Raw genomic sequence first — 26480 nt, 5'->3', positions numbered from 1 at the left:
TGCTAGTCCATTTGCTGGAAGGAACATACGAAGCAAGCTCATTGCTTGCTAGTTAAGCAGTCTAAGCATTGCCTAAACTATGTCAGATTTAAAAGTGAGAAAAAGTGTGTGTGTGTGAGAGAGAGAGAGAGAGCGAAAGAGAAAGAGCAAAGCACAAAGAGTGAGTGATTCCAATTGACTGAAGACTGTATTAACACATATCCAAGTGCTGTAAGCTCTTATTGTGACAAGGAGTTTCAAAATGAATCTCTGGAAAGGTAGTTAATGTTTTCTACTAAGACCACACTGTTAAGAGCCACACCTCAAACATCAGAAGATATTTAATTTGTTCAATCCCTGCAGCGTGTACCATGTTGTAGCAGCAGCGCCATTAACATTGGCTTGTTTTGTTTTTCTTTTAATCATGCTACAGGGAAGAATTTTTTAAAAAGCTCTTCCTCTCTCCTTCAACCCCACAAACACATTCTCAAAAAAAGAAATGAAAAAAGAAGTTAATGAATGTAGTTTTCTGTCATGTCTTCGATGAAAGTAAGATTTTAGACCCCTTTTTATCAACTTGGAAGAATAAAAGATTTCCTAAAGTATCTTATAAAATTTTATATACATGTCTTAAACATGGGTAATATGTTTCAATATAGGACTACATTAGAATACATCTGTTGTTCTGACATGTTACCATAAAATTCAGAAACAAAGAGCAAAGCATAATTCTAAAAATGACGTAAACATTTTTTAAAATTTTATTATTTTGCTGTCTGGCAATCTTTTCCTTAAAACTATGAGTGAATTGTGGGGAGGACCCATTAAACTATCTATAAGTCTATCCACACAGTACACTTAGAGCAGTTTGACACCAGTTTAACTGTCATGGCATCTTCTTATAGCATCTTGGGATTTGAAGTTTGTGGGGGAGCATTCTAAGTATATCACCAAGCTACAAAACCCAAGATTCATGCAATGTCAATTAAGGTGGTGTTCAGTGTGGATTCACTCTTGATTGATGCTACAACTGGGGGAAACTAAAATATCTTTCCAGTATATCCCAGTTCTTATTTTGCTTTTTAGAAACAAAGCAGTTATTATGCTTTACATACTTCTACAGTCAGCCTAGGCTGCCTACTGGGTAACTTGGACCACTATTACTTTTGGGAGGGTGATGTTTGTGTGTCAGGTTAGCACATTTTCACTGGATGCGCTTCTATGTCATTAGCAGCCCTTTAATGTAGCTTTTCCTGGTATGTAGACAAGTGACAGGGGAAACAGGGAAATGTAACTTCTGTTTAATTTCTGTTGAATCAGATCGGTGGTAAAGGTACAGAGGCAACAAAGGGGCTGAACAGACCACCCCTAAAGGGCAGCCTGCTGCTGCCTCTTTCTTCACCGGATCGGGGCCACGGCAACTACACACTGCAGCCCCATCTGGCTTTTCCACAGTGCAAAAAGGAGCTGCAAAAAGTTACTCCTTTTTGTGCAGCAGAAAGGGCGCCATAGCTGCCAGTGCCACAGCTTTTCAGCACTCCTTTGGCACTGCATCATCTGGATCATCCAAAGGATTCAGAGACACTGCATCATCCAGAAGAGTACCATGATGCTGCCCGCCATATGGTCAGGTGCATGACATGGTGGCATCAGGGCAGCATTGGGGCATGCCCCCACTCTGCCCCCCAGGCCGGCGTTTATTGCCAGTCTGTTGAGGCCCAAAGCACCCATTTCTGAACCATATTCAGAGATTATGGTTCTCCACATAATGAACATATTCAGAAAATCCTAATACTGATGGCAGGATGCTCTCTTACTAACAAAGAAATCTGTGTGTGTATTAGGAGCTTATCACTTGGGCAAATAAGCCATTTTACCTCTTCTAACTTCAATTCTGTATCCGGGATGCCCCTGGATGTTATCATACCTACATCACCACTGATCTAAGTGGGATGGTGCCACCTGGATGCATCCTGGGTTAAAGCCTCACTCAGCCAGATCTTTTTCGAAGTCAGGGAGCCTCCTACTTAAAAAATTGGCCAGCTGAGCGAGGCTTCAACCTGGGATGAATACAGGAGGGAGCATCCCGCCTAGACTGGTGGCGATTTAGATATGATAACATCCGGGGGCATCCTGGATAGAGAATTGAAGCTGGAAGAGGTAAGCCGTCTTATTTGCCCAAACAATAAACTCCTTATAGTAATAGTATATTATATTGCACATGAAAAATGAAATTATTTTCTCCTGTCATGCCTTCCAGTACCTTAGTAATCCTGTATTTAATGTGCACACTTGCAACGTAACTTTTAAAGTAAACAGGCTTGAGTCAGTGACGAAAATTGAGAAGAATTAAGTGGCCAAGTTACAAAACAAAACAAAACCCCCAAAACCACACTACCCAGTTGAGTAGAATGTGTAATGTTCCCATATACAAATTTAATCTGGATTTCTTTCTTTTGGTCATTCATTTCTAAAAATGAAAAACCCAGAATTTATCATTCCCAACATGGTCTTTTGTTCCCATTTCTCTTCTTAATTCAACTGATTTTTTTTCCTTCATTTAAAATGCCAGTCAATCTAGCATGGAAAGCACTATTGAGATTTTTCAAAGCAACTATACTTTTCATAAAATCTCTTCTGAAAAGAAGGGATTCTGAAAAGTTCAGCACTGTCATTAACTGAAGAATTGTTCTTAGTTGCCTTGTAACTAGGTTGCTAGGCCCAGTTTCCTATAGGCATGGGAATAGTCTCTGGCTTTAATGACTGATTTCCTATGCCTTTTGTTTATATTGAGAAATTTCAAGTTTGCAATTAAAGGAAGAGGCCAGAAGCCATGCTCCAGGACTAGAGTGCAGCTTTGGCTCCGCTTCTGGCCTCTTAAGATGCATGCATCATTTAAACAGCATACCTTCAAAGTAACTCGAAGCAGCTTTATTTTGGTCTGTCTGTACGGGCCCACAGTTAACAAATCTACCAGTACTTCTCAGAAAGAACAATAACGCTTGGACAAACAATTAACAGTGTGTAAACAAAACATAAAATTTCAGCAAACCAGGCAGTGTATACAGTATCATGAAATGCCATGTTCTAATTCTGTTTATAGTTCAAAGACATAGCCATGTTAGTCTAGAAAATCAATACGTAAAAGGATCTTGTGGCAGCTTTGAGAATCTGAAGAAGCAGACTCAAGTCTACAATAGTTCATGCTACCAATTTCTTTCTTGCTAGTCTCAAAAGTGTTACAAGATCCCTTTGTATTCTGCTTATAGCTGATTGTGAAAAAAATCAGCGCTTCAGAGATAAAGTGTGAAACAGCCAGAAGGTACAAGATATCTTGAATGCTGGAAGGAGAAACCTGCTAAAACAAAATGCTGTGTTCTTAGTGCTCTGGGCAGTACTTTATTACATTAATACTTTACTGTAATTATAACTTTAATAGTATGTTGATGCTTTACTGTCTTTATAGCTGAGCAATAGAAAGTACTGTACTTTACTGTACTATTTAATAATAAATTTAAAAAGATATTGTAGGGGCACACACTATTTCTTTCCATCCATTCCTTCTTTGCCACTACTTTGTAATGTCTGGGAAGGCACTTTTTTTTAAAGGACTGTGAGAGAAAGCAAACCAATACTAACCAAATGTAACATAATGCTCTCTTGTATTAAATGGTTTTTACTCACTCTTGTGCATTTTCAGAAAGAATATGCACTAATTAGTGGAGATCAACTGAAACATGGACAGCTACCCTCCTCTTTTTTTCATGTTTCAGAGAAACATTGTTTCATCAGCTTGGGTGGGAGTTTATTCATTATTTTTGCCCACTCCTTTGCTCCCATTGCCTCCTTTTGCTATTTTAGTAATGATTCATATGTACTGTACAGACCAAAGTAATTAACAGCAATACCAGTTCATCCATTTCCCCCTCCTTGGTAATGTTTTTACAAATTGAAACAGGCTTGATTAATCCATGCCTCCAGAAATGAAGCTTTTAAATCAAAATGTATAGACATGATTAATCCATGCAAAAAAAGGAGTTTTTTTTAAAAAGATGAAATGAAAAGTATTTCTTTAACTGATTTATATATATATATGGCTCATAGAAACTGTAAAACAGTTGGCTGGGGTAGATGGGAGTTCCAGTCAAAGAATATTTGGAGGACTGCATGATTACTACTCTTGCATATATCCTTATCAGGGGTTTATATCCCACTGAACTCAATAGTACTAATTTAAGAACAGACATTCCTAGCAATGAACTATTCCAGTGGGTTCTTTCTTGCAATAACCATTTATTTTTCCTTTTCAGATAAATCATCTGGATAACATGGTATGCTTGAGAGAATGCAGATGGATCCACATGTTTCCATTCCTTATGGTATGTAATTTAAATACATAAGTGTCAAAGAGACCCATAGTTCCAAAAAAAGAGAAAAATCAGCAATGAGCATACAGTATTTTTAAATTTTAACCTAGGTCATTAAAAGCTGGCCCTTACTGATGCAAGATGTCACCCATTTTAAGATGTTGTGGTGGCCACAAACTTGGTTGTTTTTAAATGAGGTTTGTCAAATTTATGGAGGATTGGTTGCTAGTCATGATAGGTATATCATGGCTGACATCTTACAATGTGTATGCAGAATGCAGTGCTCCATCCGTGTACTTCTATGCATCTCTCACCTCAGAAGGCAGCTTCCAAGCATCCACAGTACACTGCTATAGTCAGTTACTGGCCATGGGGTGGATAGTGGGTGGGTGGGGACCATCAGGGTTTCACACACACACATTTGTCATCAACAGGATTCCAGCCATTACGTCTAGTATCACTGGCCACAGCTTAGTTTTGGAGATGCTAGACAAGCTGTGTGGTACATATAGCTCTGTCCTCCAATAGAGTGAAATGGCTAAGGGGGGGTGGTGGTTCTCAGAAGGAATGGCTGAGAAGCTGGCCCAGCATCTCTTCCATGGAGTGATTGCCTCCCTATGGCTAATAGTAGGTCTGGCCTGATAGTCCTTGAAAAGAACTCATACAATATTGGGCAAATGTGTCATATTGACAGGAGTGGGAAATGAAATTAAACTGTATTTAACCTTTGGTGACAGGTGTCGCTTGTGTATTCTGCTAATGCTGAATATTCTAACTGTGGTGAAAATGAGTACTACAACCAGACAACTGGGATGTGCCATGAGTGTCCACAGTGTGACCCAGGAGAAGAACCTTACATGGTGAGCTTGTCACATACTTGTCACCTTGGGAAATTGAGTGTTATGGGTGCTAATAAAAAAAGGTCCTGATCATTGTCTCAGTGGCCTAAGATACAAGTGGAAAAAGTTATTTGCTCTACAACATAATAGTGAGCCACTTTAGAGAAGGAGAGTGTCTATAGCTCAGTGGCAGAGCACATACTTTGCATGTAAAGGGTTTCAGGACTGGTTCCTGCCATTTTCAGTAAAAAGAATCCTATGATGGGAAAGTCCCTGGAGAGCTATAGTCAGTCAGAGTGTCTCCAGATGGAAGGCTTTTAGCACTACTAGTCAAATACTTTCTTCCATTTCCTTACTAAATGGTTATTTATTTATTTATTTATTTATTTATTTGTGGAAAGAAGGGGGAAATACAACAAAGAAATAGTTGGAAAATATGGGAAGGTTACAAGTGGGAGATAACGGTATTTGGATCAGAACTTAGAAAATCTACTTTTTTGATTACTCCTAGAATCTGGGATGACTAACTAGTCATCCCAGATTCTGACTCCAGTTATAACTAACTCCCAGAATCTGGTAGGCATAATGAGGTGTGACTAAGGGATTCTGGGAGCAGTACTTCAGAAAAAGTAAATTTTATAGGCTCTCCCTCCCAAAGCCATCTATGGAATGTCTTGTCTTTACTTCTAAGAAGAGCTCTTTACTGGGTAACATGAAGAAATTAAATCCACACAGCTTTCCTGGTATGGCAATGAGAAGGAGAGCAAGACTTGTTCACTGCCTCCTCCTCTTGTGAAGCTAGGAATTTACTACCGTTGGAGTAATAAATGACATGAGACTTTGACTGAGACATTTCCTCTGCTCCCATTAAATTCTCAAAAACATCTGTACTGAATCATGCGCATGGACCCAAAACATACACACTGTTCTGAAGCACTGCATTCTAAAATACTGCTGGACAAATTGATTGCTCATGCTGCACAGGCTATCGTTATTCTAAATTCCCCCACTTTCTAGAAAATGGCCACCATATGATTGTTACGAGGTAAGGAAACAGCCATCCTCTTCCAAATGGAATTTTAAAGCCAGTTGGCATAGGCCAGGGCCAGGTCAGAATTGTTTCTCTTCCCCTCCTGCCTCACAGCAATTTCCAAAAATTACATTTTATTTGGCCCATACTCTTATTGTCCTGCTCAGCATTTATTCTTTAATGGTGATATTTCAAATTGAGCCGAGTTGGAAGTCCAACATCAGGTCAGCCCTCTCCTACTTGAGCCAAGATGGAAGCAATGGCCTCTTTCAGCCCCTCTGCCCAGTGTAAAACAGCAAAAGAGGGTCTGCTTGCCTATTCTCTGCTCTCTGCATCACATCTACCCATGCACATTTATCTTTGTCCTTGTTCATGAATTGGAGTAAATGGTGTAGGGGCCTAATGCAGTGGTTCTTAACTGGTGGGTGGGATCCCAGGGGGGTCCTCCCAAATTTTTATGTGTAAAATTTGCACATGAGGTGATTTAAATATTGAATTAACTTAAATAAATTTGAATGACGTTTAGCTATGAATATACATGGATATGCAAATGAAAATATGCACACTAAATAAACCAAATATTTTTATTCATATACTGCATTGTGGGGGGAGAGGGGGCACAATGTTCACATGTAGATGTAAAGAGGAGGGGTTCCCAAGGGTAAAAAGTTGAGAGTATCACTGGCCTAATGGAAGAGCTTTAACAGAATGTCATTTCTTTTGCTAGAATGCAAAGGTATAGCCATGTTAGTCTGTAAAACCAGTATGTAGAGGGATCTTGTAGCGCCTTTGAGACTAACTAAAAGAGAGAGAGAGAGAGAGAGAGAGAGAGAAGCTGGCAGCATGAGCTTTCCTAGGAGTTTATCACACAGGGGCAAATTGCTAAAATCCCGGGAAAAAAAGACTTTTTAAGGGGGGGGGGGGGGGGGGGAATCACAAAAGTGGGTTGTTTTTCAAACGTGTTTGTGTGAAGGCGAAATAACACAACATTAACCTGAATGGAAAGTCACCAGAACCCACTCCTTTTTAGTTTCAGGAGTTCCCAAAAGTAAAAAGGAGTGGGTTTTGGGACCTTTCTGTTCTTGTTAATGTCTCATTATTTCGCCTTCACACAAATGTCATCTGAAAAGCTACTGGCTTTTATGGTTTTTTTCTAGTTTAAATTCAGTTTCTGCATGGAATCCGTCCCGTGTGATTAACTCTAGATTTCAGTCTACTCCACCAAAAGCATCTGAGGAAGTAGAGTGAAGTCTATGAAAACTCATGCTGCCAAATTCTTTCTTTCTGTTAATCTCAAATGTGCTACAAGACTTCTTTTGCTGTTCACAATGGAAAGAGATTTGTCCTTTGTAAGGTAGCTGCTTATGCAGGGCCCCTCCCAAAAGAGGAGACACACTACTAGAAGAGGAGTTACATTTTTACAAAATGCGTCCATGTTAATTTATACACATGGCTGTACATTTAGAACAAATACTCTATTTTACATAGAAACATAATACAGCTTACTCCAGTGGGAAGACTAGGGCCAGGTAACGTATGTGCTTGCTCAGTAATTCTGTTGGGAACATGCCCAGCTGATGTGCCATTTCTGTTACCATTAAGTCTTTTTCCAACTGAGGCATAACAACAAAGAGGGAGAATAGCTGTAAAACCTGACTCCATCAAGAGATAAAGATGTTTTGTTGGCTCCTGAGCAGCTTGAGAGCTCGGCAGGGCAGATTTATCACCTGATGAGGATGGTTTTCAGTGCTATCTCCCATTCTCACAAAGCATGCAGCCCCTTTTCTTCTGCCACTGTGCCATCTCCTACTCTCTCAAGTCAGGGGTTCAAAACTACAAAGGAGTTCATCACACGGGAGGAATTTCTGTTAATTTCAAATGAAAAGAAAGTGGGGCCAGAACACATTCACGTGATTTCACTAATTCAGCACATTTACATGAATTTGAATTGCATTCAAACTGACTTCCCATTGTCCGAAAATAGCTTGCCATTGCCCAAAATTGCGTGTGATCACTTCTCACACAATAACGTGAAACTCCATGATTGCGTTCGGACTGACTTCCCATTGCCCGAAATTGCGTGTGGTAGTCTATCACACAAAAACATTAAACCTCGTGATTGTGTTCGGATTGCCATTGGATTATACTTCCAATTTCCCTTGTCAGATAACGTCCAGAGAAGGCCTGGCCTCACATTCCCTTTTCATCAGATAGTCTGTGACAAGAAGGTATGTAGATGACAGGCAACATGGTCTGAAGTTATGTTGGTGGAACTTTTTTGGTTATCCAATTATTGTCCAGTTGCTCTGCTGAATTTATGACTCAGAATCCGCTTCACACATTACAACAAAAGACAATTCTAGTGCAGAGCCTTCCTTCAGCTGGCTGAAAATCTACTTCACTTTGTGTTCACTGCTGAGTTTTGAAAAGAAAAGATCTGCACCCTTCCAGTCCCTTCCCTTCTTAGCATAGTGGTCTTATTTTATGCTTACAAGAGGAGAGAGAATCAGAGTAGCCAGGACAGGACTATCCTAGGCCCTATAATTCCAATGCCCCAACATAGGGATAACCCTTTTGAATGTGACAGGAGAGTTAGCCCTGGGGATGTGATCAAGCAGGCTAAATTAAGTATCATCCACAGTTACAAGGAGTATACCACTCAAATAAAAAACACCAAATCTTAAGTAATGGGTTAAATAAATGTATACACACTTTTTGTTACAGCACAAGTCTCCTTGTCACTCAGGCTCTGAGATCTGGGAACTCTGTGAAAATGGTGAATTAGTCCTGGCCATGTTGGCTGGTGGGAGGGGATTTCTAGGGACTGTAATCCAAAAACGTTTTCAAGCACTGCCTCAGAAACTGCAGGCAATGAGTGGGTGAAGTCATTTTCAGCTTTAGAATCATAGAATCAGAGAGTTGGAAGAGACTGCAAGGGCACCAGTCCAACCCCTGCCATGCAGGAAATCTAAATCAAAGCACCCGACAGATGGCCATCCAGCCTCTGTTTAAAGACCTGCTAAGAAGTAGACTCCATCACTCTCTGAGGGAATGTGCCATTCTTACTGTCAGGAAGTTCCTCCTAATGTTGAGTGGAATCTCTTTTCCTGTAGCTTGCATCCATTGCTCTGGGTCCTAGTCTCTGGAGCAGCAGAAAACAAGCTTGCTCCCTCCTCAATATGACATCCCTTCAAATATTAAACATTATTTTCTCAAGTGTCTTTTGATGTTAGAGACTTGTTTCCTCCTCCCACAGACAGTGGATACGGGACTAGAGATGAAGACTACGGCTGTGTCCCTTGCCCATCGGAAAAATTTCTAAAGGTGGTTATCAGATTTGCAGGCGGCACAAGGACTGTGAGGGCTTCTATCGAGCAACTGTTATGACACCTGGAGCAAGAGAACGATGCAGAATGTGGCCTTGCCTTCCCCGGTAGGATTTAATTACAAGGTTTTGATCTCGTCAAATAGGGTTGCCATCCCTGAGGACCTCCAAACCGGGGAAAATGTAGGACAAGGTTTTAAAATGTAGGACCTTTTTCCCCTGGCAAAGAAAAAGGTCCACAATTTTTATTTAAACCTTGTCCAAGGCCTCGCTGGGGCCTGGGAGACAGCGTCTCCCAAGCCCAGCCAGGCCTCGGAGGGAACGGCCGCAATTGCGGAGCCGCCTCCACAGCCTCGCTGGGGGGGGGGAATCCTGGGGGCGGGGCCAAACCAGGGCGGGACCGTGCGGACCTGCCCCAAACCAGGAAAGTCCCGCCCCCAAGTGGGATATGGCAACCCTATCTCCAAAGCATCACTTAGTCTGGAGGATGTGCACACATTTGTCACATTTGTGCTGCTGGCCACACTTGTTTCAGCATCTGATTAAGTGTATGATAATTAGCTCTATGTAAGTAACAGGCATACCTTAAAAAGCATGTTTTAAATCAAAGAAAGTAGATGCTTATTAAAGCAAATGAAATATGAAACAAATATCAGAACTAGGAGAAAGAATACATTGGATGGCAGAAGGAAGAGGTAAAATCAAAAGAGTTTGTTCAAAAAAAATTAATGTCAATACAAACTAAATCCCAAGTTATTGAAATAAGACATTTTGTTAATAAAAATCAGCAAAACAGGAAATTAATATTATCACTGATTCCCCTGAAGCAGAAACGAGTTACTGTTCTGATTAACTGGACTATCAACATAGCCAGAATATGATCCTTAATCATTTCCCACAGAAAACATGATTATATTACTAGATCTTTATCTATTGAAACATTAAATAATTCACTAGACAGCAGATCAGTGAAATTTACCTTTGCTTCTCCAATAAAAGCAGAGTATTTTTTTAAATAGAAAACTGCTTGCATCCAGACAAAATCAGTTGCACTTCTGGCCCGCAGAAATCAATATGAAAAGTTAATTATGTCTTAAATTAACAAAGCAACAGAGCTGCAGCCTAAAGCAGGGTGGGCTGGGAAGTGGTGGAGCTCTGCCACTTTCAAAGTCCTGCTACTTGCGTTAGCCAGTGTGGAAAGAAGTACACATTTGTTTGCTTAACTGCATTTCTTAGGGGCATTTCTACATACACACCCATTATTTTATTTTAGAGGCACTCAAAGAGGCCTAAACACCCTAAGGGAACCAGATCTTGTCTGGTCTTGGAAGCTAAGCAAGGGTTAGCCTTGGTTAGTACTTGGATGGGAAACTGTCAATGAATACCAGGTGCTGTGGGCTATATTTCAGAGGAATTGGCAAACCACCTTTGACCTTTCCTTACCTTAAAAAAGCCAATGAAATTCATGGGGTTGCCATGGATTGACAGAAACTTCAAGGCACATACGCTGAGTGCAAACTAAGTGAACAAATTTATGTTGTTTTAGATAGTGATACTACATCATGTCATTTCTCTTTATTGCTTGATTTAACTATGTGCATAAGGCAATTAAAGAAAGAGCATTTCTAGCCAGAGAAAGCCATTAAATGAGTTTTTAAAAGCAGCAATTTTATCTCAGTAATGAATTGTTTTTCAAGCCTACTGAATGGCAGCAGATTGAGGTATGTTGTTTTTCCCTTGTGTTTTTGTTACAGTTACTACATGTTAGAAAACCGACCACGAAATATCTATGGAATGGTTTGCTACTCGTGTTTACTGGCACCTCCAAACACCAAAGAATGTAAGTGCTCCATTTAATTCAATTTAATTTTATTCTAACTGAGAAATGGCAAAATGCTTTCCAGGGCTTTCATGAACAACCTGTTAAAAGACTGTGGCTGCATCTGTACTGCAGAAATGATGCAGTGCTTTAACTACCATAGCTCCATCCTATGGAATCTTGGGATTTGTAGTTTGTTATGGCACCAGAGCTCCCTGACAGAAAAGGCTAAATATCTCACAAAACTAAAAATCCCAGAATTCAATACCATGGAGCTATGGCAGTTAAAGCAGGGTCAAATTGCATCATTTTTGCAACGTAGGTGCAGCCGAAGACAGGTTTAGGACTTAGGAATGGCTTGAAATCCATGTGCTTCTGTAAAACAAAGTGCATTTAGCTTTTCTAGACAGAAGGAAATGTGATGTGGTTGCAGTCTAGGGATGAGAATATCTATTAGCTGTATTTTCTTTTACTTTCTCAGAGTCTCAATACTGGATTGCAAGACCTTTAAAATATCTACTTAGAAATATGTATAGTTTGTTATGTGCTTTTTCTAATGCACACATTTTTCATAATGTACATACATTCTACCCTTTCTCCCATAGAGTTAAGCAAGTTTGTACAGATTTTTCAAATACATATTTTTTCTCTCTTTGTTACTTGAAAGAAATATAACTTGATACATTTCAAAAGAACAAAATGAAAATTACAGAAGTCTAACAAAACTTGTAAGAAACATATAATAAAAATATTCCTATATTTTTTAACAAATGTTTGAACAGGCACCTTTACTTTTGGGGGCAGGGACAACTTGACATTTGCCATTTTCTCTAATGACAGAAAGCTGAAAAATATATCCATGTTTTTGTTCAATGTCTTGCAGGCCATGAATGGTATAAAATCTGTAAACCAAAACTCACTCAATTTTTCCATTCCAAATGGCCACATAGTGTGCTTGTCAGGATATCCTAGAGTCTCACCATTCTTGCTACTCTGAAAAGCCATAGATACAATACAGCAGACACCAGGCACACTAGAAGGCTGTCCATGCACATTAGTGGTTGTATACTGCCATAGGCTTCCAAAGGCACATAGACTTTCAAGGGTGCCTTCTCCACCTTTCTAGAACTGTCACATCTGCTTCCTTCCTCTTCTTCCTGAGGTATCAGACTCACTTATGCTTCACATAGTCATTCCATATGCTAAGGCATCCTTGTCTTCATATGTTCATTGTAACCCTTTGTTCTATGTAACACTGTTCTCTGTCATTTGCAAAGTACCATTTATCCAAAAAGATTTTCCCAGGTGGTTTTCATCACATGCTAAAAAGATGCATCCAATATAGTAATAAAGATGGCCTAAAACATGTTGTTAGTCCTGACTAGAGCAGGCCAATTGATTCAGTGTGATTTGCCTAAGTGACTCACCATTCAACAATTGATTGAATGGATCTATGCTAGTTGGGACTAAACATCAAGCCGAAAACATTATAAAGATCAGGCATCAGGATTATTCAAACTGAGGGGAAAAAACACCCAACAAAATCTCCGTTGTATCCAATGTATTCTGTTTCCCACAGCTTTTACATGACATTTTGTCAGTTCACAACATGAAAGGGCAGCGGAGGACCTGTCTTCTAGCATAACTGTTAAAATGCACAAAGCATATTTAAAGCCTTTTAAAAGAATAATCCTATTTACTTTTGGCATGAGAAACTCAAGGAAAGGACTGCAGTAAACAGCTTTCAAAGGCCAAAATACAGGCATTTCCATGTGTAGCAATGTGTCTTTCAGTTCCTCAGCACAAATATTTATAGGAAAATAAGATATAACTAATTAATGAATGGCTGCCAAACTAGAAAAATGTTCTGGGAACTGGATTATACATTTATAACTCGCCTAGGAAGAAAATTGCACTTTTTTTTTTTGCCTGTGTGTTGTTTCTTATTATCTTTTTCTTGAAAGCTGGAAAGCCACAGAAGGTGGCTCTCCATTCTTTTTAGGTAGGTCATTTTTGAGAGTCTACTTTTGTACATGAGAGCAAGTATGGATGCACAGTAATGGCATCATACTCTGTAACCTCCAGAGGACCACTGTTTGTTGCTGTGCATCTGACTATAGAAACATAGATGTATACTGCTCCTCTGCGCCTTGCTCTCTGCCAACCAGTAAATGGCCATGTTGGCAGCCTGCAGCACCTGAAAAGGTGGGTTGCTTGTGTGGGGTTGAGAGGGAGATGTGTCATGGTTTCAGCTGTATAGAATTTTATAATGTTTTCCAACATTTCACAGATGTAAACTAGGACACATTTGGCCAAGCAACATCTGAGTGTGGTCAAAAGGTAATAATGGAGAATAGCAGACAAGCTAGGAGAGGCTGTGGCAGTTTGCTTGTGCCCCAACCTACTGAAAAGGGCAAGATATCACCCCTTCCTCACCTTGCCTCTCCCACTGTAAAATTAATTGAGTGAAAACTACTTTTGCACTTTGAGCTCAGTTTGCAGCAATTGAAGTAAGCTGAGGACAAAGGAGGAAAGTGGGAAGAGGGTAAATAAACTAAGATATTTTAAAAACAGCTGAAAACGTGGGACAGCAGAGGATTAATCAGGACTCTCCCTGTTATACTGGGACAGTTGGAGGGAAGCATCTCCCAGTCAGGATCTCTGCTATTGTGTGTTATGGTATACATAAGCATCACTGAATGTTGGCTAACGGAGAACAACAGAGCAAGTTTGCTTAATATTTTCTTATGTTGAGGTGGATGAAGCAAGACAAGTGTAGTGTAGCTTGCTTGAATTAGACAAGCTACAGCCTGCTAGATGATCAAGAAGCAAACGATATACCACATTGTTTGCCTGGATTAATTGAAATGCGATGTAATGGAGTGGGGGGAGGAGAGAGGGAGAGGAAAAGGGCTGCTATTGACCTGTTGCAACATGTAACAATGGTGTGAGTTCCCAGCTCTCTTAAGTTTCGTCTTCCATTGGAGTGTGAGAACCTGCACCAGGTTGATGGGTTGTCAAGCAGATGAGCCAAAGCCCAGACCAAAACATTTATAACCATTCTCATACCACTGAATAATGGAAACAAGTGACCAATGAATATTGGAAAACATGACACATGAGTTCATGTTGAAAAGCTGAACTTAATTTAGGGGCAACGGGAAAGGAAGTTGGAAAGGGACAAAAATGTAGCAGAGGAACAAGCACCATTTTGCATATTATGACAGGGATTACAAAGTGATAGCTGAAACTGGTAGTATCCAATGTAGGATGACTGCTAAACCTTCTACAGCTATTCACTGTGCACATATCACTCTCCAGGAGATCTGCACATGACGTGCATCCCTCCACAAATATGGTTTGGAAGTGCCATGGAGCTTTTGACCTGTGTGACACAGAAAGATTTGATGCTCTCAAAATACAATAATTGTTGTCAAAGCAGACTCTACCCACCCTCTGCTAATGTTTGATCAGTTTCATAGTGGTAGGTACAAAGGTTAGAGATAAAAGCCCAGGACATTTGGAGACGGCAGCAAAACTCAAATAAACTGAGGAGTCCAAGAGGTGAGCAATGATGCATCATCTGCCATCCCCTTGGACTCCCCAGTTTGATTTAGTTTAGCTACATTCCCCAATGTATCAGGAGGGAATATGAATTTTTCCAGCAACAATGTAATGTTAATGACTTGTCCTGTTGTAATACAAAGCTTTTGTGCTTAGTTTGGTCTTGAGTTTGGTCTTGAGTTACGCCCGTTAGCTTTACAAAAGACCAATTGCTGGTGCAGATGAAACCTGCTAGAAATTGTTTTAGATTAAACCAACTACTTTCATTTTGGGATTCTCCCTAGAGTATCCCAGATGACTAGCACAGAGTAAAGAAGGAACTATTATTTCTCATGATTTGGAAATTATGGATGGATCCAGACTTTGTCGTTCTTGGACTCACAAACACAATTTCTTTTGATTAATAAATCTCATTGCTACAAATGCTCTCAATGAGTCTCCTCTAAGAATTTCTACATCTAAAACTGAACCAATGGTTTTGTGAATGCACACTATTCTTTTCTACTGCTGCATCATACCATTAGCTCACACTCTACTTCTAATCATCTACAAGCTAAAATCCATTTCACATGTAATGGGTCAGATATATACCATGCTATATACCTTGGCTGTCCATTTAAGTATTCAGTCTATATATATTAAAAATATTTTAGGATTGTATTTTAGGATTGTAGTCAGTTATACACAACTGTAGGGACTTAGGAATGTAGTCAGTTCCTAATCGAAGCGGAGACCTGCATAATGGAGTGTGAAGTTGGGCATCATAACATCTTGAAAGCTGCTCTTGAAAATAGCTCTTTACTGATGATGGGGGGGGGGGGGCAGAGAGGAAGGAGTAAACATATAAGAATTCTTCCCATAAAAAGCAGAACCAGATTGCCAGAAACCAGACGTCTGCTTATCCAAATGCACCAGTATTAATACTATACTTACATTGCCTTCTTTCAAGAGCATAGCATAAAGGACAAAGCCAGGTTATACATAATGTATGCAGGACTTATTGAAAAGAACAAGTGAAATAAACCAGTATATTAAAATGTTCATAACAAGAATAAAAAACTATTTGGTTTTTACTTTAGAAAGTTTATAATAACAGACATGTACTGTATTTAATAGCTAGCAATGCTTGGAAGGTCCATTAGTTTTTTATAGGAAAAACCCATTCAAAAATCACTGAACTGCATACTTGGTTGGCCAAGTTTAAAATGTGTATTTGTCTTTGTCATTGTCTAAAGTATTTTATGTTGTATAATAGTTTTTATTTTATTAAAATACATTTTATTTGGAGCATGCACATTTCTTTACTTCATAAGCTGTGAGACATTTTTCATGCACTACTAGAGAACTTAATTTCCTGTCAAATTTGTCTGATGGAGCCAGGCCAAGAAAGTTTTATATTTACCGGAATTGAAGAACAGCAGTTATTTTTTTCCTTGTAACATGAAGTTAGCCAAACAAAATTTCCAGTTCCACATTCTCCAAGACAATATTATTTTGCTAGAGAATTAAGGTCTTAAACACTGATAATAATAATCAATAATTTACCACCTATGTGCAATATAACCATTCTTTTTTGTTGTTGTTGCTTATTGTTGTTGTATATGTGCAATACAACCACTCTTTTTGTTGTTATTGTTTAGCTTTGGTGTCAGCCAGTGTGCATTCAAGATAATTGGATCTAAACATACTAATCTGTCTTTAAAATCATAGTTCCAAATACCTGCTTACATGTTCACATGGGAATGAATGCATGGTTTTGCTTCTCCCTTGCAGAATTCCTCTCCTTTACTGAAAGCTGTGTTTTAAACTCAGGCTGCATAATAAACTGTCCAACTTGTGTCATGTTTTAAGCTTTAAAAAAAACAACAAGCTACAAGAATATCTACCTTTATTCCAAAGATACTTGTAGATCCACTGGTACAATAAGAAGGCAGAAATTATAACAAGGCATAGATCTTCATTGAATCAATGCTATAAAACTTGTTGTTCCCTGCCTCAATCCCCAAAATGGAAGAGGCGGGATACACACACACACACACACACACACACACACACACACTATTAAAACTGTATCTTTGATACCTTAGTTTCTCATACACAATCATGGCTTGAAAAGGTTACTTTCTTGGTCTATAAATCATTTCATGAGTATAGCCATGTTGACTTGGGGATTCTGGAACTTGGCTGTTCTTAGTTGCTCTCAAGTCAACCTCGATTCATGGTGACCCTGTGGATGAAACATCTCCAAGCTCCCCTATCCTCCACTGCTCTGCTTAGGTCTTGTAGATTCAGGCCCATCACCTCCTTAATTGAGTCTATCTATTTGACTTGCTGTTTTCCTCTCTTCCTACTGCCTTCTACCTTTCCTAGCATTATTGCCTTTCCAGTGACTCATGCCTTCTTATGATGTGGCCAAAGTACTGACTGATATAGGAATTAGAACTGGTTATGTGGGAATTAAAATTGATCAGTTTCTTAACATCCATGTTCAGTAAAGGGCTGCTGTTACATTGCTATGTAGCAAAGCTGGAAAAGTGTTTCATAAACAATATGCATCAATGTACATTTTGCACAGATGCAAATTGCACACTGATGTGCATCAGGCCCAATGCATGCATGGAATTCTTGCCTGTGTCCTGCATCCACATTGCAAAAACAATCCAGGTTGACACTGTTTTTAACTGCTATGATTCAATGCTATGGAATTTGGGAACTGTCGTTTTATGAAACATTTAGCCTTCCCCGTCAGAGAGTTCTGGTGCCACAACAAACTACAGTTCCCAAAATTCCATAGCAATGAACTATGGCAGTTAAAGTGGTGTCAACCTAGATTATTTCTGCAATGTGGATACAGCCTTACCTATGTAAAGTTATGATAAGTAAATGATCATATAGGATTTTAGTGTTTAGTTGCAATGGAGGCCAAGCCAAACATGCAAATAATGTCACTAGATTGCTGTAACCTATCTGAAAAGGTTGCTGGGAAAGCAAAATAGGAGAGAAAATATGTATCTGAGCTTTCTGGAGGACAGGTAAAAATATAAGTGAAATCTAAGGTGAAAGTCTTAAGAGTCTCACTGACATCCCCCTGAAGCTAATGTTTTCCCTTCCCATAAAACCACAATGGATTTCAGTGTTAATTCTTTCTCTCTGATGCTCAAATCAAAGCTGGCAAATCTCTAGGTTGGGAATAAATGTGTGCCAAAATGCATATTTCACAGCTTGGCATCATAAATGTACAAATCAGTAGTTGAGTTGACATTTCACTTTTAAAGTCAGCTTTTAAATAGAAGCTAAATAACTGCTCTGCCAGTGCAAAATGTGCCAATTCATAGCAGAGATTTTACAAGGTAATTTGGGAAAAATTTTGACAAATTTATTATTATTATTATTATTATTACAGGTTCAGGTATTACCTCTGGTGTATCAGTCAGTTTCTCAAGTACTTCTGGAACAAGTACCCATTCTCCTTTCCCGCATGTGCATAAAGGTAAGATAAATAATTCACTATTTTATTTTTCCCTTTAGCAAACAGTAGGAGCCAGATTTGTATATGGCCTTTGGTATGCAAGTCAAGAGGAGAGAGAGAAAAAAGGTTCAATGAAAAGCTGGCAAATCTGACCAGGGGAGCCAAAGATTCGTTGTAATGACAATGAAAATTGAGTCTCAAAAATGTGAACTATTTTTTTGTTAAATTAAAAGTTGTTTCTTCTGTGATGGGTCAAAGACTTTGGGCATAGAATAATATATTTCTCTATTTTCCCATATATGAAGAATCTTTTTAAAAAAAACCTTCTTCAGCAACCAGTGTATTTCAGTTTTGTGATGCATTTTGCAAAATGAGATGTATTTATTTAGATTAAAAGTTAATGATCATCAGTTAAGGTTATTTGAAAAATAGAAATCTGCGCATTACAGGTATTGGAGCAACTATGTGTACATGTACTAAAACCTGTCTGTAATTTTATGGCACAAATAGCCCACCGTTTTTCAGTTGCTAGTACTCATTAACATCCCAAATCTTTATGTATCCATAGCTGGATTAAGTGATCCTATGTTCCCAATTCAACTATGGGCCCAAACAGACGTCCCTTTTAAGCCACTGTCCGGACATAATCCGACTGCAGTGTTTTGATGCCTCATGTTGCAATGGTGCCCTGAAGCTGTCCTTAAGTCGGGCGGCTGCCCAGACATGGGCAGCTTCAAGGTGCTCTAGCAGCATGGCGTTTATATGCTACATGCCGCTGGAGCAGCTTGAAGCTGCCATGAGGCTGTGGTAAGGTGGGAAAAAGCCGCCTTTTCCCCTGGTCAAAAAAGGAGCAGATTTTTTTCTGCTCCTTTTTCAGCCGGCTTCAAGATGGACTGGGGCCATGGCATGTGTTCACCATCTTTGGATAGGGGCAAAACAGATGGGGTGGAAGGGGCGGCTTGAAGCCACCCCTTCAACCCTTCTGTTTGACCCCTATATTTGGTTGTAGAAGCCCTACTTAGCTATTATTTTTGAAAGAGACCATACCTTCCAAGATTTCATAGATGAAAACTGGGATGCATGTGGCCAAGCAGCATCAGATAGTAGTCAAAATGCCAAAAGCTATGAATGAGGAGTGACACACAAACTCAGAGAGGCTGCAGCAGCTTGCTCTTCCTTAATTCTACAGGGAAGGGCAAGATTCCAGCCCCCTCTCCTCTTCCCCTGCTGTTCATTGAGTACAAACTACTTTTGCATTTTGAACTGAGTTTGTAATTGAAGTAAACTGGACACAAAGAGAGAAACTGGAAGAGGAGGAGAGAGAAACCAGGGCATTTTAAAAGTACAGGCTGAAAAAGTGGGACAAGAAAGGATTAATTGAGACTAAGCAGTGGCTTCAATACCAAAGGAAAGCTGCTCTAATTTTTGCAAGTGAAGAAATTTATGGTTGTTAGAAATTTTTCATGTAAGTATATTGCAGTTACTGCTTCAATATGAATTACTGCCTAGGTCTGAATCAGGAGCAGGAGCTGGCACACACATCTGGGTTGTAGCCTAATTTTCATGCATTTGGCATGAAAGATTTCACAGACAACAGGCTATTTCATCAGATGAACTGGCCTGTAGCCCATGAAATCAAATGCCAAATAATATGTGTAAATCATTAAGGTTCCACCCCAAATTAATCAAGGTGCCACATGAAATCCTCAAGGTGCCACAAGAGTGATTTAATCAATAGATGAAAACTCGTATGAAACATAATTTAAAATTAAAATTAAGTTGCTGCCTTGGTCCTAATGATTTCTCTCTGTCCTTCCAGATCTTGCTGGACAAGGCCATCTTGCTACAGCTCTCATAATTGCTATGTCAACTATTTTCATCATGGCTATAGCTATTGTCCTGATCATCATGTTCTACATTGTCAAAACGAAAACGTCAGCTCAAGGTAACTTGCAGTTAGTAAAGAGAATTCCAGCCCTGAGGCGCTATGCTTCAACAGCTGCTGAGAGTGGTTATTAATAAGAGACATGTTTTACTGTTCCAGCGTGCTGCACCAGCCATCCAGTGAAGACTGTAGAAGCCCCAGCCAATATGCAGGAAGAAAAGAAAGAAGTACAAGGTTGGAAACATTCTGTAATTCCTGATTTTTACACACCAAGTCCCACGGGGCTTATATTGCCCTGATGCAACGTCCCTTGCAAATTTATTCTTTTAACTGCCTAATTCCAAATTCCATTTAGTACAAGAATAATTGGAAAACATCTAGGCAATCAGAATCTAAATTAATAGACCCCAAAACACACACACACACACACACACACACACTAGGACTTAGCTTCACATTTTGATGATTTGGTCTGAAACAGCCACTCAGAGAAGCTAACAAGGCAATTGTATCTACAATGTTAGGGTGCTTTTGGGGGAGTCTTTATTTGTTTGTTTGTTTGTTTGTTTTTGCAGAAAATGTGGTTATTTTCTCAGAGAAAGATGAGTTTGGAAAATTGACAGCAACTCCTGCAAAGGTTGTCAAGAGGTAGGTAATATGAAAACATTCTTGCAGTGTGGGAGGAACATGATTACAAGCTGCAGTGATCGGCTACAGAGATGCAGCACAATCCTGAACTCTGTATTAAGTCCCATTTACTTTCATCCCATTTCCTTCAGGCTTTCTCTGAAATAAGCATGTTTACCATTCATTAGATGAAATGAATTAGTCTGAAAACAACTGAGAGTCATCACAACATTCTTGAAAGGAAAGGTCTTAAATTCTCTTTGTTTGAATGCTTTAAAATTAAAACTACACCCCACACGTGTTCAGATGCAGACAGGAATCTGCTGCACATGGATTCATCTCCATTAATTTCAATAGAAGAAGTCAACTGGGACTCAATGAACCCAACGGGACTTTGTTTTCAGTAGAAATATACAGTGGTACCCCAGGATACGAATGCGCCGCCTTACGAAATTTCCGGGTTACGAAAAAAATCCATTTAAAAAACCTGTTCCGGGTTACGAAGGTTATTTCGGGTTACGAAAATTTTTTTGGTGCTTTTCGGCGCTATTTCGCACGAAATCGCAGCTTTTCCCCATTAGCGCCTATGGCTTTTTCGCCTTACGAAGATTTTCGGGTTACGAAAGCGGCGGCGGAACGAATTAATTTCGTAACCCGGGGTACCCCTGTATAGGATTGTGTTGTAAGAGTTGTAAGATTGTGCTGTAAGACAAAAGTAAGCCAACACACAGCATTCACTCAGAATATCCAAATTAGGATGTAACTGAGGGGACAAGTGCATAGTATTTATTATAAGGCAAGTAGCACTGTTTCAACATTTACTTTTGCCAGTTCTAACAAAGGTGCATATATTAAATTTTTAGTATTTAATTTAATAATTAGAATTTATGTGAATTGATGACAAAGTAAAAGCCACAGGTGGTAGTTCATTCATGGCACATTTAAGTAACCTTTTGTTTATGTTTTCTTCCCAGTGAAAATGATGCTTCCTCAGAGAATGAGAGACTTTTAAGTCGGAGTATGGACAGTGATGAAGAAGCTGCTATTGACAAACAAGGAACACCAGACCTGTGTTTGTTGTCCCTAGTCCATTTGGCTCGAGACAAATCTTCTACAAACAACAAATGGACTGGGGTACGTCTCTTCAGATTTTTTTTAAATGGAGTTGGGTCAATGACATGGTTATGTATGCACTTCCAGTGGTAACCTGTTCTTTTGATGAATGTTTTCTAGAGTTGGAAGGAAGAATACATAAAATTATCAAGAATACAAAAAATTGTCTAAGGGCGTATCTACACAGGCCAAATAAAATGGTCTTACCTAATTTTCAAAGTGAGCTGTCCAAATGTACAAGATGACTGAGGCTGAATCCAAGCCTTTTCGTCACCCATGGCTGTTAATCCCGAGAGAAAAGGGGGAGATATATCACAGTTTTGAATGGAAAATCCAGATATTTACATGTGTGTGTGTGTACCACTCACACGCAACATCGTTATGAGGCTGGGGGGAGTAGTCAGGACTACATACATTCACATGTGGCCATGCATATTGCCGTTTATTAGATCAGGGTGTGTTTCAAAGGGAGAACTGTGTTGATAGTTCTCCTGAATTCTCCTTGATATGTGTAGACAAGCCCATGGTCACTGCGGATCTGGGTAACCCAAAGGTAGATTGGATTTTTCTGTCAGTGTAGATGCGGAAAACTTCTTTCAAATCAGGATTTTCCTGCCCTGCCCCTGTGTAGCCCTGTGAAAACCAATTATGGAGAATTAAGAAATCCTCAAGAGTGATATGGGATGAGACCTGTAGTCAGAGAACAATTTAGTGGAATCTCAGGAGGAGTACCTTGTGTGTTTACAGGTCTGATCCATTCATGATAAATATTCTGCATCAGCAGCTGATATTCTGCAATTTCATTCTGCAGTTAGATTTACATTAGCTTGTTCTACACTATCTAGTCTCCTTCTGCATGCAGTAAAGAAACAAATTAAGTAGGATCTTCAAGTCTTCTCCTCACCACTCATAATTATATTCAGCCACTTTTCATATTTCAATAGGCAGTGCTTGCACTTTAATAACAACAATCCTTTCTTCACAGCTACAAAAGCTAAAAACTGTCTTTAAAGAACCACCACATCAAAGAGTCACAGCATGCTACATTTTGTACTTCATACCCATTTCCTCCTTCCAGCCTAGCTGCAGAATACACAAAACAGGCTGCCTCTGTTTGTTTCTTCACACACCTCCAGAGAAGCTCTAAAAGTCCACTCTTTAATAAAGTTTCATCTTTTTCTTTTCTTCAGATACAAAGCCGGAGGAAAAAGATTCTTGATCTGTATGCTAATGTATGCGGAGTTGCAGAAGGTAGGTGAAAAGAAAATATGGAAATTGAAAATGTTACTTTATTAATCTTATTACCTGTTGTCTTAAGTAAGAAGCTGCCGATACAACTCAGCTAGTAGTTATTGATAAAACCAGTTCAAGGAGATTTTTTTTTTTAAAAAAAGTTAAGTTTTACAATGATTAAATATTCTGGTAAGGTAGTGAGGATGCACTTTTGACATAATGTAATATTGCTGGCTTCCTGTTAGTGTTATCTGCATGGGTAAGTCCAGCTTACACATGGATATGTTTTTGGTTTTTGGTTTTCGGTTTTGTCATTGTGGAGGTTAGAATTATCTTCTTTCCTTATACACCAACCAAAACCTTCCCAAAACATGCTGCATCCTCCAAGATATTTACATGCTGCATCATCCAAGATATTCATTTATGACTTTGGATCAATGTAGTTTGGGGGGGGGGCATAGAAGCATCCAGTTATGTATCTATAGCAAGATACAAAGTGATTCTCCATGACCTTCGAGGAGCTTTGGTCCAGAGGCTGCCTAAGTGATCTGCATCCAGCTATGGGCACATAGCCAGATGCTTCTTTGCAGCAGCCACAACTGTCCACATCCAGTAAATGGACATGTGGCGGAGAGGGTTACCTTGTAAAAGGTAGGTTTTTGAAGAGGTTAGAGAAGCGGTGGTGTGTAGTTTCAGCTGGGCAGAACGTTATGACCCATTTCTTGCTGGTGAACATATATATATATATATATATATATATATATATATATATATATACTGTATATATAATCTTGTCAAAAGTTCCTATGCAATCATATAATCAGCATTCAGACAAAGCAAAGAGGGGAAAGGAAAGGTCCAACCTATAACCTGGAAGATTTCGGGACTAATATAACAGATACTCCATAAGGCTTATGACATGGAGTGAGAAATGGATTGCCTAATTTCATCCCTTAAACTACATCTGCATTTTTGTTCTGCATAAGCGGTTACATCTGTGTGTTTTTTTAAATCAGTTTTAGCTCAAAAGTAGCTCTTGAAAAATGTTCTCCCTCAGAGCTTGATATGTTGTTAGCCTCAAATAAGATGGGGAAACTAGTAGGCCTCACTAGGAATGTCACCCTTTACTTGAGATATGTGTTGCCCCTGAGGTGAAAATAATATTTCCTTTAAAGCGAAAGAGTAAGATTCTTTTTGACGCTCATGAATGGATACTCCTTGCATTTACTGGAGATGTAGGTTTGTATCTCTCCCTCTGGGCAAAAGCCTCCAATTAAATTCTCCTGCCTCTGTGATGGCTGGCTGTAAACTTGCACTTGTAGTAAAGATGACACAAAGATGTGGAAGGAAGAAAGCAAGACAAGGATGAGAGAAATACTGGGTCAACAGACTTATGCTCTAGGTAAAACAAATGTGTTTGGAAAGAAAGATTTCAGATAGAACATTGTAACCAAACAATGTTTCATTATTGTTTCCATTGTAAAGAGGCAAAAACATACAGAAGTTATAGAGCTAAATTCAAAAAATATTCAGCACTGGATGAAATACATAAGGCTAAATCCAGTGTTTGTCCCATTAGTAGACAAATTGTACTTGTTATATAAGCCCTTTGATTTCAATGGATCTACTCTACCAGCGACTAGTGTTGGATTTAGCCCATGTGAAATGGAGAGGGTGGTAATCATACAGCTCTCCAGATGTTTCTCGACTGCAAGTCACAGAAGATATAGTCAGCAAAGCCAGTGGCAAGGACTGCAAGGAGCTGCAGTCAAACAACATCTGGAGAACTGCATGATTCCCATCCGTGGTCCAGACACAGATTTACAGGTAGTACAGGCTAAGTCTCTCTTATCTGGAATTCCAAAACCTGAAATACTCCAAAATTATCTACATGGGAGGCTGAGATAGTGACACCTTTGATTTCTGATGGTTCATTGCAATGGCCTCACTGGGGTTGGCATCACCCAATGCAGTACCTCATGGTGTCACACACACACCCCATTGACCTTTTCCCATACAACACATACAGAATCCTTAGTAAATTTTTTGTACTGTTTCTTGTAAATTGTAGTTCCCATATATCATTAAATGCAATGTCAGTAATTGTGACATAAACTATTAGCAAAACTAAAGTTATACCTTTAAATTACAATATCATAAGCACAGACTTAATGTATTAAGATTTACATTGTTTTATGTGATTAAAATGATATTTTAAAGTGATTAAAGTGAAAAGATGCTATGTTTTAAAAGAAAATTTAACAAGACAAAACAATCTGAGGCCTCCCCTTTCCATGTCCACTGAGCTTTACCCCAGTCATGCCTTCTCTTCTGCTGAGCTCCAGGCGTTTAAAGGGACATGAGTGAATGCCAGAGTCCATTTCTGCCAAAAGGGAGACATCCCTTTGGCTGTCACCCAGTTCAGCCCTAATCTTTGTACCCTCTAGTCATGCCCTTGGTTCAAGGTACACAAACTTTGTTTCATGCACAAAATTATTACAAATATTGTGTATAAAACGACTTCGGACTATGTGTATAAGGTGCATGCAAAACATAAATGAATTTCATGTTTAAATTTCAGCCTCATATACAATCCAGGGGGGGAAAAAACCAAATCTAAAACATTTCTGGTCCCAAGCATTTTGAAGAAGGGAAACTCAACCTTACACTATAATAACAAAGTTTGTATATACATCTTTTTGTCAATAAAACATAATGCAGGGAGAAAAAGCTCTCTAATCCAGTTCTCTTTCTTTCTAGGCCTCAGTCCCACAGAGTTGCCATTTGATTGTCTGGAGAAGACCAGCAGGATGCTCAGCTCTACATACAACACAGAGAAAGCCATCGTGAAGACTTGGCGTCACCTTGCTGAGAGCTTTGGACTGAAGCGTGACGAAATTGGGGGCATGACAGATGGCATGCAGCTCTTTGATCGTATCAGCACAGCAGGCTACAGTATCCCAGAACTGTTAACAAAACTAGTGCAGATTGAACGATTAGATGCCGTGGAATCTCTCTGTGCGGATATTTTGGAATGGGCACAAGTAATGCCCCAACCTGATCCAGTGGTGGCCTCATGACATGTTTTTCTATGACATTCATTTCCAAAGAATTTATATGGATTGCAAGAGCAATGGCACCCAGAATGGGGCAGTATCTTGAAAGTACTGATGGCCTTCAAACGTCAGTAGCATTTACAATGGTTCCAAGAGTTAAATGATAAAAGGTTT

At 39.3% G+C, this 26480-nt stretch overlaps 1 protein-coding gene across 1 annotated transcript; it reads left to right on the top strand.

Moving 5' to 3' along the window:
• Nucleotides 1-26474, top strand: EDAR (ectodysplasin A receptor). Its single transcript, XM_042460355.1, is given in 14 exon segments — nt 1-528; nt 4290-4358; nt 5084-5206; nt 9472-9478; nt 9481-9531; nt 9534-9648; nt 11295-11380; nt 18327-18413; nt 20212-20337; nt 20437-20511; nt 20853-20925; nt 21879-22038; nt 23208-23268; nt 26011-26474. Coding segments are annotated over 14 exon segments (1359 nt in total). The 5' UTR covers nt 1-522; the 3' UTR covers nt 26331-26474.
• The last annotated feature ends 6 nt before the right edge of the window (nt 26475-26480 follow it).

Source organism: Sceloporus undulatus, chromosome 3 (genome assembly GCF_019175285.1).
Source record: "Sceloporus undulatus isolate JIND9_A2432 ecotype Alabama chromosome 3, SceUnd_v1.1, whole genome shotgun sequence".
Taxonomy (NCBI): Eukaryota; Metazoa; Chordata; class Lepidosauria; order Squamata; family Phrynosomatidae; genus Sceloporus; species Sceloporus undulatus.
The sequence above is the reverse complement of the archived record's forward strand: the minus strand, read 5'-3'. Positions and strand labels throughout refer to the sequence as shown.